Source organism: Hyla sarda, chromosome 10 (genome assembly GCF_029499605.1).
Source record: "Hyla sarda isolate aHylSar1 chromosome 10, aHylSar1.hap1, whole genome shotgun sequence".
Classification (NCBI taxonomy): domain Eukaryota; kingdom Metazoa; phylum Chordata; class Amphibia; order Anura; family Hylidae; genus Hyla; species Hyla sarda.
The window spans coordinates 5,832,389-5,847,847 of record NC_079198.1 but is presented as its reverse complement, the minus strand read 5'-3'; the positions used below and the strand labels follow the sequence as shown (position 1 = coordinate 5,847,847).

Below are 15,459 nucleotides of genomic sequence, written 5' to 3'. Positions count from 1 at the left end.
TGTGTGATAATATGTATCTGGATGCTGTATATAACTATCTGGGCACTGTGTGGTACTATGTATCTGGATGCTGTATATAACTATCTGGGCACTTTGTGGTACTATGTATGTGGATGCTGTATATAACTATCTGGACACTGTGTGGCACTACATATCTGGATGCTGTATATAACTATCTGGGCACTGTTTGGCACTATGTATCTGGATGTTGTATATAATTATCTGGGCACTGTGTGGCACTATGTATCTTGATGTTGTATATAACTATCTGGGCACTGTGTGGCACTATGTATCTTGATGTTGTATATAACTATCTGGGCACTGTGTGGTACTATGTATCTGGATACTGTATATAACTATCTGGGCACTTTGTGGTACTATGTATCTGGATGCTGTATATAACTATCTGGGCACTTTGTGGTACTATGTATCTGGATGCTGTTAACTATCTGGGCACTTTGTGGCACTATGTATCTGGATGCTGTATATAACTATCTGGGCACTGTGTGGTACTATGTATTTGGATGCTGTGTATAACTACATGGGCACTGTGTGATAATATGTATCTGGATGCTGTATATAACTATCTGGGCACTGTGTGGTACTATGTATCTAGATGCTGTATATAACTATCTGGGCACTTTGTGGTACTATGTATCTGGATGCTGTATATAACTATCTGGGCACTTTGTGGCACTATGTATCTGGATGCTGTATATAACTATCTGGGCACTTTGTGGTACTATGTATCTGGATGCTGTATATAACTATCTGGGCACTTTGTGGCACTATGTATCTGGATGCTGTATATAACTATCTGGGCACTGTGTGGCACTATGTATTTGGATGCTGTGTATAACTACATGGGCACTGTGTGATAATATGTATCTGGATGCTGTATATAACTATCTGGGCACTGTGTGGTACTATGTATCTGGATGCTGTATATAACTATCTGGGCACTTTGTGGTACTATGTATCTGGATGCTGTATATAACTATCTGGACACTGTGTGGCACTACATATCTGGATGCTGTATATAACTATCTGGGCACTGTGTGACACTATGTATCTAGATGCTGTATATAACTATCTGGGCACTGTGTGGTACTATGTATCTGGATGTTGTATATAACTATCTGGGCACTGTGTGGCACTATGTATCTTGATGTTGTATATAACTATGTGGGCACTGTGTGGTACTATGTATCTGGATGCTGTATATAACTATCTGGGCATTTTGTGGTACTATGTATCTGAATGCTGTATATAACTATCTGGGCACTTTGTGGCACTATGTATCTGGATGCTGTATATAACTATCTGGGCACTGTGTGGCACTATGTATTTGGATGCTGTGTATAACTACATGGGCACTGTGTGATAATATGTATCTGGATGCTGTATATAACTATCTGGGCACTGTGTGGTACTGTGTATCTGGATGCTGTATATAACTATCTGAGCACTGTGTGGCACTATGTAACTGGATGCTGTATATAACTATCTGGGCACTGTGTGATACTATGTATCTGGATGCTGTGTATAACTACATGGGCACTGTGTGATAATATGTATCTGGATGCTGTATATAACTATCTGGGCACTGTGTGGTACTGTGTATCTGGATGCTGTATATAACTATCTGAGCACTGTGTGGCACTATGTAACTGGATGCTGTATATAACTATCTGGGCACTGTGTGATACTATGTATCTGGATGCTGTATATAACTATCTGGGCACTGTGTGGCACTATGTATCTGGATGCTGTATATAACTATCTGGGCACTGTGTGACACTATGTATCTGGATGTTGTATATAACTATCTGGGCATTGTGTGGAACTATGTATCTGGATGTTGTATATAACTATCTGGGCACTGTGTATCTGGATGCTGTATATAACTATTTGGGCACTGTGCGGCACTATGTATTTGGATGTTGTATATAACTATCTGGGCACTGTGTGGCACTATGTATCTGGATGTTGTATGTAACTATCTGGGCACTGTGTGGCACTATGTATCTGGATGTTGTATATAACTATCTGGGCATTGTGGGGCACTATGTATCTGAATGCTGTATATAACTATCTGGGCACTGTGTGATACTATGTATCTGGATGTTGTATATAACTATCTGGGCACTGTGTGGCACTATGTATCTGGATGTTGTATATAACTATCAGGGCACTGTGTGGCACTATGTATCTGGAGGTTGTATATAACTATCTGGGCACTGTGTGATAATATATATCTGGTTGCTGTATATAACTATCAGGGCACTGTGTGGCACTATGTATCTGGATGTTGTATATAACTATCTGGGCATTGTGGGGCACTATGTATCTGGATGCTGTATATAACTATCTGGGCACTGTGTGGCACTATGTATCTGGATGTTGTATATAACTATCTGGACACTGTGTGATAATATGTATCTGGATGTTGTATATAACTATCAGGGCACTGTGTGGCACTATGTATCTGGATGTTGTATATAACTATCTGGACACTGTGTGATAATATGTATCTGGATGTTGTATATAACTATCAGGGCACTGTGTGGCACTATGTATCTGGATGTTGTATATAACTATCAGGGCACTGTGTGGCACTATGTATCTGGATGTTGTATATAACTATCTGGGCACTGTGTGATAATATGTATCTGGTTGCTGTATATAACTATCAGGGCATTGTGTGGCACTATATATCTGGATGTTGTATATAACTATCTGGGCACTGTGTGATAATATGTATCTGGATGCTGTATATAACTATCAGGGCATTGTGTGGCACTATGTATCTGGATGTTGTATATAACTATCTGGGCACTGTGTGGCACTATGTATCTGGATGTTGTATATAACTATCAGGGCACTGTGTGGCACTATGTATCTGGATGTTGTATATAACTATCTGGGCATTATGTGGCACTATGTATCTGGATGCTGTATATAACTATCTGGGCACTGTGTGATAATATGTATCTGGATGCTGTATATAACTATCTGGACACTGTGATACTATGTATCTGGATGTTGTATATAACTATCTGGGCACTGTGTGGCACTATGTATCTGGATGTTGTATATAACTATCTGGGCACTGTGTGGCACTATGTATCTGGATGTTGTATATAACTATCTGGGCTTTGTGTGGCACTATGTATCTGGATGCTGTATATAACTATCTGGGCACTGTGTGATACTATGTATCTGGATGTTGTATATAACTATCTGGGCACTGTGTGGCACTATGTATCTGGATGTTGTATATAACTATCTGGGCACTGTGTGTCACTATGTATCTGGATGTTGTATATAACTATCTGGACACTGTGTGATAATATGTATCTGGATGTTATATATAACTATCAGGGCACTGTGTGGCACTATGTATCTGGATGTTGTATATAACTATCTGGGCACTGTGTGGTACTATGTATCTGGATGTTCTATATAACTATCTGGGCACTGTGTGGTACTATGTATCCGAATGTTATATATAACTATCTGGGCACTGTGTGGCACTATGTATCTGGATGTTGTATATAACTATCTGGGCACTGTGTGGTACTATGTATCCGAATGTTATATATAACTATCTGGGCACTGTGTGGCACTATGTATCTGGATGTTGTATATAACTATCTGGGCACTGTGTGGCACTATGTATCTGGATGTTGTATATAACTATCTGGACACTGTGTGATAATATGTATCTGGATGTTGTATATAACTATCTGGGCACTGTGTGGCACTATGCATCTAGATGCTGTATATAACTATCTGGGCACTGTGTGGTACTATGTATCTGGATGCTGTATATAACTATCAGGGCACTGTGTGGCACTATGTATCTGGATGTTGTATATAACTATCTGGGCACTGTGTGACACTATGTATCTGGATGTTGTATATAACTATCTGGGCACTGTGTGATAATATGTATCTGGTTGCTGTATATAACTATCTGGGCACTGTGTGGTACTATGTATCTGGATGTTGTATATAACTATCTGGGCACTGTGTGGTACTATGTATCTGGATGCAGTATATAACTATCTGGGCACTGTGTGATACTATGTATCTGGATGATGTATATAACTATCTGGGAACTGTGTGTTAATATGTATCTGGTTGCTGTATATAACTATCTGGGCACTGTGTGGCACTATGTATCTGGATGATGTATATAACAATCTGGGCACTGTGTTGCACTATGTATTTGGATGTTGTATATAACTATCTGGGCACTGTGTGATAATATGTATCTGGATGCTGTATATGACCATCTGGGCACTGTGTGGTACTATGTATCTGGATGCTGTATATAACTATCTGGGCACTGTGTGGTACTATGTATTTGGATGTTGTATATAACTATCTGGGCACTGTGTGGCACTATGTATCTGGATGTTGTATATAACTATCTGGGCACTGTGTGGCACTATGTATCCGGATGTTGTATATAACTATCTGGGCACTGTGTGATAATATGTATCTGGTTGCTGTATATAACTATCAGGGCATTGTGTGGTACTATGTATCTGGATGCTGTATATAACTATCTGGGCACTGTGTGGCACTATGTATCTGGATGCAGTATATAACTATCTGGGCACTGTGTGATACTATGTATCTGGATGATGTATATAACTATCTGGGCACTGTGTGTTAATATGTATCTGGTTGCTGTATATAACTATCTTGGCACTGTGTGGTACTATGTATCTGGATGCTGTATATAACTATCTGGGCACTGTGTGGCACTATGTATCTGGATGCAGTATATAACTATCTGGGCACTGTGTGATACTATGTATCTGGATGATGTATAGAACTATCTGGGAACTGTGTGTTAATATGTATCTGGTTGCTGTATATAACTATCTGGGCACTGTTTGGCACTATGTATCTGGATGATGTATATAACAATCTGGGCACTGTGTTGCACTATGTATTTGGATGTTGTATATAACTATCTGGGCACTGTGTGATAATATGTATCTGGATGCTGTATATGACCATCTGGGCACTGTGTGGTACTATGTATCTGGATGCTGTATATAACTATCTGGGCACTGTGTGGCACTATGTATCTGGATGTTGTATATAACTATCTGGGCACTGTGTGGCACTATGTATCTGGATGTTGTATATAACTATCTGGGCACTGTGTGATAATATGTATCTGGATGTTGTATATAACTATCAGGGCATTGTGTGGCACTATTTATCTGGATGTTGTATATAACTATCTGGGCACTGTGTGGCACTATGTATCTAGATGCTGTATATAACTATCTGGGCACTGTGTGGTACTATGTATCTGGATGCTGTATATAACTATCTGGGCACTGTGTGGCACTATGTATCTGGATGCAGTATATAACTATCTGGGCACTGTGTGATACTATGTATCTGGATGATGTATATAACAATCTGGGCACTGTGTTGCACTATGTATTTGGATGTTGTATATAACTATTTGGGCACTGTGTGATTATATGTATCTGGATGCTGTATAAGATCATTTGGGCACTGTGTGGTACTATGTATCTGGATGCTGTATATAACTATCTGGGCACTGTGTGGTACTATGTATTTGGATGTTGTATATAACTATCTGGGCACTGTGTGGCACTATGTATCTGGATGCTGTATATAACTATCTGGACACTGTGTGGCACTATGTATCTGGATGCTGTATATAACTATCTGGGCACTGTGTGGCACTATGTATCTGGATGCTGTATATAACTATATGGGCACTGTGTGGTACTATGTATCTGGATGCTGTATATAACTATCTGGGCACTATGTATCTGGATGCTGTATATAACTATCTGGGCACTGTGTCGTACTATGTATCTGGATGCTGTATATAACTATCTGGGCACTGTGTGGCACTATGTATCTGGATGCTGTATATAACTATCTGGGCACTGTGTGGCACTATGTATCTGGATGCTGTATATAACTATCTGGGCACTGTGTGGCACTATGTATCTGGATGCTGTATATAACTATATGGGCACTGTGTGGTACTATGTATCTGGATGCTGTATATAACTATCTGGGCACTATGTATCTGGATGCTGTATATAACTATCTGGGCACTGTGTCGTACTATGTATCTGGATGCTGTATATAACTATCTGGGCACTGTGTGGCACTATGTATCTGGGTGTTGTATATAACTATCTGGGCACTGTGTGGTACTATGTATCTGGATGCTGTATATAACTATCTGGGCACTGTGTGGCACTATGTATCTGGATGCAGTATATAACTATCTGGGCACTGTGTGGCACTATGTATCTGGATGCTCTATATAACTATCTGGGCACTGTGTGGTACTATGTATCTGGGTGTTGTATATAACTATCTTGGCACTGTGTGGTACTATGTATCTGGATGCTGTATATAACTATCTGGGCACTGTGTGGTACTATATATTTGGATGCTGTATATAACTATCTGGGCACTGTGTATCTGGGTGCTTTATAAATGTAGTTATCTGGACAAAAATTATATTTTATACTGATTGGTTAAAAAAATCTGCTGACTCTTTACCATTTTATGGTTGTTGTTTTTTTATTTTTATTTTTCCACCTAAATCACAGAGATTAAAGGGGTACTCCGCCCCTAGACACCTTATCCCTTATCCAAAGGATAGGCAATAAGATGTCTGATTGCGGGGGTCCCGCCGCTGGGGTCCTTCGGGGCATGATTGCGGGGGTCCCGCCCGATCTCCGTGCAGCACCCAGTGTTCTAAACAGTATGATTAGAATGCTGGGTTCCCGCCCCGGGAGATGTGATGTGATGTGATGTCACACCACGCCCCCCTCGTGATGCCATGTGCCACGCCCCCTCCATTCATGTCTATGGGAGGGGGCGTGACGGTCGTGACATGAATGGAGGGGGCATGATGTCACGTGAACTGCGGCTGAAGAGAAGGTTCTAGAATAGAAACCAACCATGTAACCATTTCATGATATTACAATGTAACAATATAAACAGAACAATATAAACAGAACAATATATAACTATGTAACAATAGAAGAGAAATATAACATTGTAACAATATAAACAGAACAATATATAACTATGTAACAATAGAAGAGAAATATAACAATGGAATAATATAAACAGAACAATATAAACAGAACAATATATAACTATGTAACAATAGAAGAGAAATATAACATTGTAACAATATAAACAGAACAATATATAACTATGTAACAATAGAAGAGAAATATAACATTGTAACAATATAAACAGAACAATATATAACTATGTAACAATAGAAGAGAAATATAACATTGTAACAATATGATATGTAACCAGGAGATACATCACAGCACCCAGAGACATTCAGGGGACACCAGTGTTTGCCACATTGACAATCGCTGTAATATGGAAACATACAGAGCACTATATGGCAGCACATGGAGAATCTCTGTAATATGGAAACATACAGAGCACTATATGGCAGCACATGGAGAATCCCTGTAATATGGAAACATACAGAGCACTATATGGCAGCACATGGAGAATCTCTGTAATATGGAAACATACAGAGCACTATATGGCAGCACATGGAGAATCTCTGTAATATGAGCTTGGAGAAAATGATTCCACAAATTCCTGTCCTGGTTTCATGAGTGTTTCCCGTCCCTACAGGTCGTGTTTTAAGGATTTCATTAGTCTTTCACAGGGGATATAATTAGTATCACCCCAAATGTCCTCTGTATGGGATATCCTCAAACCATGACCTGTTGGGGGGGACATAAAGAGGTACTCCGGTGGAAAACATTATTATTTTGTAAATCAACTGGTGCCAGAAAGTTAAACTGATTTGTAAATGACATCTATTAAAAATTTTTAATCCTTCCAGTACTTATCAGCTGCTGTATGTTCCACAGGAAGTTGTGTACTTCTTTCCAGTCTGACCACAGTGCTCTCTGCTGACACCTCTGTCCATGTCAGGAACTGTCCAGGGCAGGAGAGGTTTGCTATGGGGATTTGTTCCTGCTCTGGACAGTTCCTGACATGGACAGAGGTGTCAGCAGAGAACACTGTGGTCAGACTGAAAAGAACTACACAACTTCCTGTGGAGCATACAGCAGCTGATAAGTACTGGAAGGATTAAGTTTTTTTTATAGAAGTAATTTACAAATCTGCTTAACTTTCTGGCACCAGTTGATTTGAAAAAAAATTGTTTTCCATTGGAGTACCCCTTTAAGAAGTGCACTTGGGAAACACTGGTTTCAGGACTGAGTTGATGGCACAAGAAGAGAATCACAGGACAACTGTTCCATGGAGGATGTCTGGGAATCATGTGACCAGGTCACCTGGGAGGGCAGAGTCAGCGCCCTGAGCTCCTCCCTACAGAGCGCGCGCCCGGACACCACATGGGAAGGGCTCTTCTGGATCCTGGAGATGGCCGGGGAGCTGCTGTAGGACAGGGTGGTCTCGGGGTTCCTGCAGACCATCTCTCGGAAACACTCCCTGAATTTGGTGGAGAGAAGGTTGTAGATAATGGGGTTCACCGCAGCGCTCAGGTAGAAGAAGATCCCAGACAGGATGTGGACGTACTGGAATACGGTGTGCATGGAGTCCGTCCACTGGATGACCAAGCTCCACAGCAGGCGGTCAATGTGGAAGGGCGCCCAACAGATGGTGAAGACGATGACAACCACACCTGCAATAGAGACCACCAGTCAACCACTAATACCGCACAGCAACCTAGGACTACCGATGATGTCACAAGAGCGATGACATCAGGGGGCATGATTATAGTAGTTATATTCTGGTATATAGGAGCAGTATTATAGTAGTTATATTCTTGTATATAGGAGCAGTATTATAGCAGTTATATTCTTGTATATAGGGGCAGTATTATAGTAGTTATATTCTTGTATATAGGAGCAGCATTATAGTAGTTATATTCTTGTATATAGGAGCAGTATTATAGTAGTTATATTCTTGTATATAGGAGCAGCATTATAGTAGTTATATTCTTGTATATAGGAGCAGTATTATAGTAGTTATATTCTTGTATATAGGAGCAGTATTATAGTAGTTATATTCTTGTATATAGGAGCAGTATTATAGTAGTTATATTCTGGTATATAGGAGGCAGTATTATAGTAGTTATATTCTTGTATATAGGAGCAGTATTATAGTAGTTATATTCTTGTATACAGGAGCAGTATTATAGTAGTTATATTCTTGTATATAGGGAGCAGTATTATAGTAGTTATATTCTTGTATACAGGAGCAGTATTATAGTAGTTATATTCTTGTATATAGGAGCAGTATTATAGTAGTTATATTCTTGTATATAGGAGCAGTATTATAGTAGTTATATTCTTGTATATAGGAGCAGTATTATAGTGGTTGTATTCTTGTATATAGGAGCAGTATTATAGTAGTTATATTCTGGTATATAGGAGCAGTATTATAGTAGTTATATTCTTGTATAAAGGAGCAGTATTATAGTAGTTATATTCTTGTATATAGGAGCAGTATTATAGTAGTTATATTCTTGTATATAGGAGCAGTATTATAGTAGTTATATTCTTGTATATAGGAGGCAGTATTATAGTAGTTTTATTCTTGTACATAGGAGCAGTATTATAGTAGTTATATTCTTGTATATAGGAGCAGTATTATAATAGTTATATTCTTGTATATAGGAGCAGTATTATAGTAGTTATATTCTTGTATATAGGAGCAGTATTATAGTAGTTATATTCTTGTATATAGGAGGCAGTATTATAGTAGTTATATTCTTGTATATAGGAGCAGTATTATAGTAGTTATATTCTTATATATAGGAGCAGTATTATAGTAGTTATATTCTTGTATATAGGAGCAGTATCATAGTAGTTATATTCTTGTATATAGGAGCAGTATTATAGTAGTTATATTCTTGTATATAGGAGCAGTATTATAGTAGTTATATTCTTGTATATAGGGGAAGTATTATAGTAGTTATATTATTGTATATAGGAGCAGTATTATAGTAGTTATATTCTTGTATATAGGAGGCAGTATTATAGTAGTTATATTCTTGTATATAGGAGCAGTATTATAGTAGTTATATTCTTGTATATAGGAGCAGTATTATAGTAGTTATATTCTTGTATATAGGGGTTGTATTATAGTAGTTATATTCTTGTATATAGGAGCAGTATTATAGTAGTTATATTCTTGTATATAGGAGCAGTATTATAGTAGTTATATTCTTGTATATAGGAGCAGTATTATAGTAGTTATATTCTTGTATATAGGAGCAGTATTATAGTAGTTATATTCTTGTATATAGGAGCAGTATTATAGTAGTTATATTCTTGTATATAGGAGCAGTATTATAGTAGTTATATTCTTGTATATAGGAGAAGTATTATAGTAATTATACTCTTGTATATAGAAGCAGTATTATAGTAGTTATATTCTTGTATATAGGAGCAGTATTATAGTAGTTATATTGTTGTATATAGGAGCAGTATTATAGTAGTTATATTCTTGTATATAGGAGCAGTATTATAGTAGTTATATTCTTGTATATAGGAGCAGTATTATAGTAGTTATATTCTTGTATATAGGAGACAGTATTATAGTAGATATATTCTTGTATATAGGAGCAGTATTATAGTAGTTATATTCTTGTATATAGGAGCAGTATAATAGTAGTTATATTCTTGTATATAGGGGCAGTATTATAGTAGTTATATTCTTGTATATAGGAGCAGTATAATAGTAGTTATATTCTTGTATATAGGAGGCAGTATTATAGTAGTTATATTCTTGTATATAGGAGCAGTATTATAGTAGTTATATTCTTGTATATAGGAGACAGTATTATAGTAGATATATTCTTGTATATAGGAGCAGTATCATAGTAGTTATATTCTTGTATATAGGGGACAGTATTATAGTAGTTATATTCTTGTATATAGGAGGCAGTATTATAGTAGTTATATTCTTGTATAAAGGGGCAGTATTATAGTAGTTATATTCTTGTATATAGGGGCAGTATTATAGCAGTTATATTCTTGTATATGGGTCAGTATTATAGTAGTTATATTCTTGTATATAGGAGGCAGTATTATAGTAGTTATATTCTTGTATATAGGAGCAGTATTATAGTAGTTATATTCTTGTATATAGGAGGCAGTATTATAGTAGTTATATTCTGGTATATAGGAGCAGTATTATAGTAGTTATATTCTTGTATATAGGAGCAGTATTATAGTAGTTACTCATCAAAGAGAAAAAGAATAGACGGACGACTCACCCAGGTGCAGTAAAAAATTCTTCTTTATTTTCATGAAGTTTTCATATATCCACGGCAGAGCAGTACAGGGGGGTTATCGGGGGGATGCAGGGTGCGGGTGTGCAACAATTGTATCGCTCGTTCACTGAGGTTCTTCTGGCTTCCCACATGTGTGTACTGACCTGCCGTGATTTAAAACCAGGTACGTGAAGGGAAGGGGAGGGGGGAGGGGAGGATCCTTCACCCTGGGGTCAAATCACCTTCAAGTGCTTAAAACCAATAGAATATCATAGGAATGGTCCGAATTCAGCTCGGTCGGTGCTCTGCCGTGGATATATGAAAACTTCATGAAAATAAAGAAGAATTTTTTACTGCACCTGGGTGAGTCGTCCGTCTATTCTTTTTCTCTTTGATGAATATCATATGGAACTGTTTGCCTGTCAGATGTAGACGCTCCCCGCGAGGTGTACACACTAGAGCAGTTCATCATTCCGACAGTCCGGAGCAGCAAGAATTAGCGAGTAGGCAGTGCCTGGTGTAAATCTCCTTGTATGCCATTATAGTAGTTACACTCTTGTATATAGGAGCAGTATTATAGTAGTTACACTCTGGTATATAGGGAGTCTACTTACAGAGGGTCTTGGTGATCTGCCTTTTCTTCGCACTCTCTGGCGCTATCTTCCAGGTGATGTCGGTCTTGCAGCTCTTCCCCAGCCATCTTATTCGGATCTTCTTCTCTTGGGTTAGTCTCCATCCAATTAACAGATATAAGATGGTGATAATAGAGACAGGGACAAAGTAAAAGAATATGGTGGTCAGCTGGATGACCAAGTTATAGACCCACCTGGGCTTCATCATGGTGCAGGTAGCGGACTCGTCCACCCTCTCTAGGGATGGCAGATAGATGTAGTATATGCCATGCAGTGAGGTGTTGGGGATGGCACACAGCAATGAGATGCACCACACCGCGCCGATGACACGCCGGGCATGTGCGTTGGTCATGACATGCTTGGTTTTCAGGGGATGAACGACTGCCAAGTATCTCTCCACACTCAGCGCCGTCACATTCAGAACTGATGCAAAACAAACCGTCTCAAATAGAAATGTCTTAAAGTAGCAGCCGCCCTCTCCAAAGGGGAAGGGGTAGTTCTGCCACATCTCATACATCTCCAGTGGCATTCCAAAAACCAAGACCAGGAGGTCGGAAATGGCCAGGCTGAACAAGTAGAGGTTGGTCGGGGTTCTCATTTTTCGGTGTTTGGCTATCACAGTGCAGGTGAGGAGGTTCCCTGCCACCCCAGTGAGGAATATCGTCAGGTAGGTCAGGGACACCGGCAGGAAGAAGGACGACATCTTGGGACCCAGGACTCGGAGGAGAAGTCCCTGCACCACTACGGCCTGGCTCTGACTGCTCCGCCATGTGTCGTTGTTCAGGGTCCAGTTACAGGATTTCAGCTGAAGATCTACAGAGCAAATGTGGAAGAGATCCTCCCGGCCCACCGACTCCATCGCTGCCAAGAGAGACGTCATTACGTGGTTACACCAATACCTGAAGCTACACCCCTCTACGCGCCTCCACCTCCTTACCCAGGGACGGTTCTGTCTATTGGCAGCCGCCTAGAGCGCCTTCTTGATGGGGGCAACGTTCTGCCTGCTGCAAGAAAGTTAGTAACCAGCCAGCATCTGAAGCACCTGCCTAGCCAGAACCACCGTTGCGTGAGGACGGTGTTTGTTACAGTGTGTCACCCAGTAGTAAGTAGATTACATGAGGAGGAGGTTTGTTACAGTGTGTCACCCCAGTAGTAAAGAGATTACATGAGGAGGAGGTTTGTTACAGTGTGTCACCCCAGTAGTAAGGAGATTACATGAGGAGGAGGTTTGTTACAGTGTGTCACCCCAGTAGTATGGAGATTACATGAGGAGGAGGTTTGGTACAGTGTGTCACCCCAGTAGTAAGGAGATTACATGAGGAGGAGATTTGTTACAGTGTGTCACCCCAGTAGTAAGGAGATTACATGAGGAGGAGGTTTGTTACAGTGTGTCACCCCAGTAGTAAGGAGATTACATGAGGAGGAGATTTGTTACAGTGTGTCACCCCAGTAGTAAGGAGATTACATGAGGAGGAGGTTTGTTACAGTGTGTCACCCCAGTAGTAAGGAGATTACATGAGGAGGAGGTTTGTTACAGTGTGTCACCCCAGTAGTATGGAGATTACATGAGGAGGAGGTTTGTTACAGTGTGTCACCCCAGTAGTAAGCAGATTACATGAGGAGGAGGTTTGTTACAGTGTGTCACCCTAGTAGTAAGGAGATTACATGAGGAGGGGGTTTGTTACAGTGTGTCACCCCAGTAGTAAGGAGATTACATGAGGAGGGGGTTTGTTACAGTGTGTCACCCCAGTATTAAGGAGATTACATGGGGAGGAGGTTTGTTACAGTGTGTCACCCCAGTAATAAGGAGATTAAATGAGGAGGAGGTTTGTTAGAGTGTGTCACCCCAGTAGTAAGGAGATTACATGAGGAGGAGGTTTGTTACAGTGTGTCACCCCAGTAATAAGGAGATTAAATGAGGAGGAGGTTTGTTACAGTGTGTCACCCCAGTAGTAAGGAGATTACATGAGGAGGAGGTTTGTTACAGTGTGTCACCCCTGTAGTAAGGAGATTACATGAGGAGGAGGTTTGTTACAGTGTGTCACCCCAGTAGTAAGGAGATTACATGAGGAGGAGGTTTGTTACAGTGTGTCACCCCAGTAGTAAGGTGATTACATGAGAAGGAGGTTTGTAACAGTGTGTAGTAAAATGGGGCGTGTCAAAGGGCAGAGCCAATGGGCGGGGTCAAGGGGCGACAAAATTAGCTTTCGCCTAGGGTGGCAAAAATCCTTGCACCAGCCCTGTCCTTACCTATATGACCCAATTCACATGGAAACACACAGGTTACGTTATATCTCTTGGCCAATGATGGACTCTCTTCCCTACAGATCAGAGCAGGTGTAAATAAAAAAAAAAGGAAAATGTACGGAAAAGGGCAAAATGTAGGAAAACCTTAGTAAATACTGTGGGGGAAAAAACCCCACAAAGAAAACTACACAACACTCTTAATAAATCAGGGCCAATGAGTATGTATGTGTAATGTGTATATATGTGTTTGTATGTGTCATGTGTGTATAATGTGTATATATGTGTGTATAATGTGTATATATGTGTGTATAATGTGTATATATCTGTGTATAATGTGTTTGCCTGTTTGTATGTGTAATGTGTGTGCATATATGTGTGTGTATAATGTGTATATATATATGTGTATAATGTGTATGCCTGTTTTTATGTGTAATGTGTATATATGTGTGTATAATATGTATGCCTGTTTGTATGTATAATGTGTATATATGTGTGTGTATAATGTGTATGCCTGTTTGTATGTATAATGTGTATATATGTGTGTGTATAATGTGTATGCCTGTTTGTATGTATAATGTGTATATATGTGTGTGTATAATGTGTATGCCTGTTTGTATGTATAATGTGTATATATGTGTGTGTATAATGTGTATGCCTGTTTGTATGTATAATGTGTATATATGTGTGTGTAATGTGTATGCCTGTTTGTATGTATAATGTGTATATATGTGTGTGTAATGTGTATGCCTGTTTGTATGTTTCAGGCTAGGTTTCCACTTGGTTTTTTTTCTGGCAGTTTTTGTAATACAGCCACTGCAGTTTTTGAGCCAAAGCCAGAAGTGTATTCAAAAGGAATGGGAAATATAAAGGAAGGACTTATACTTCTCCTCCCTTATGGATCCACTTCTGACTTTGGCTCAAAAACTGCAGTGGCTGTGGAAACCTAGCCTAATGTGTGCATATATGTGTTTCCTGTGTGTGTGCGATGTGTAATATGTATTACAATGAGAAAGTGACAGGGCCAACTAATCTCACTTTACAACCTGCTGCAAAGGGAAGAGGGCATCTCCAGTCAATCTCTTTATAATAGTCGGCCGAGAATGACTGCGGAGACAGACAGGAAGAATCCGTTCAGGATTGCACAAAAAAATGTTTTTTTAACCCTTTATAGTTGCAGCTATTTGGGGGCATTTAGGAAATTTGGGGTAATAAGTGCACTTATAAGAAATGACACAAGATGGCGCAGCTGAACCAGCTTTCTGC

The 15,459-nt window shown here is 39.4% G+C and overlaps 1 protein-coding gene across 2 annotated transcripts in view; it reads right to left on the bottom strand.

Moving 5' to 3' along the window:
* Nucleotides 1-8,190: 8,190 nt before the first annotated feature.
* Nucleotides 8,191-15,459, bottom strand: part of LOC130293682 (neuromedin-U receptor 1-like) — a 9,254-nt gene continuing 1,985 nt past the window's right edge. The window contains exons 2-4 of one of the 2 annotated variants that reach the window (XM_056542677.1): nt 11,932-12,810; nt 8,614-8,719; nt 8,191-8,526 (exon numbers count right to left, since the gene is read on the bottom strand). In XM_056542677.1, coding sequence (XP_056398652.1) covers nt 8,286-8,526; nt 8,614-8,719; nt 11,932-12,808 — 1,224 coding nt within the window. In that variant the 5' untranslated portion in view covers nt 12,809-12,810 and the 3' untranslated portion in view covers nt 8,191-8,285. Of the gene's footprint in view, nt 8,720-11,931; nt 12,811-15,459 lie in introns of both variants that reach the window. The other variant, XM_056542676.1, reaches the window with a different exon arrangement.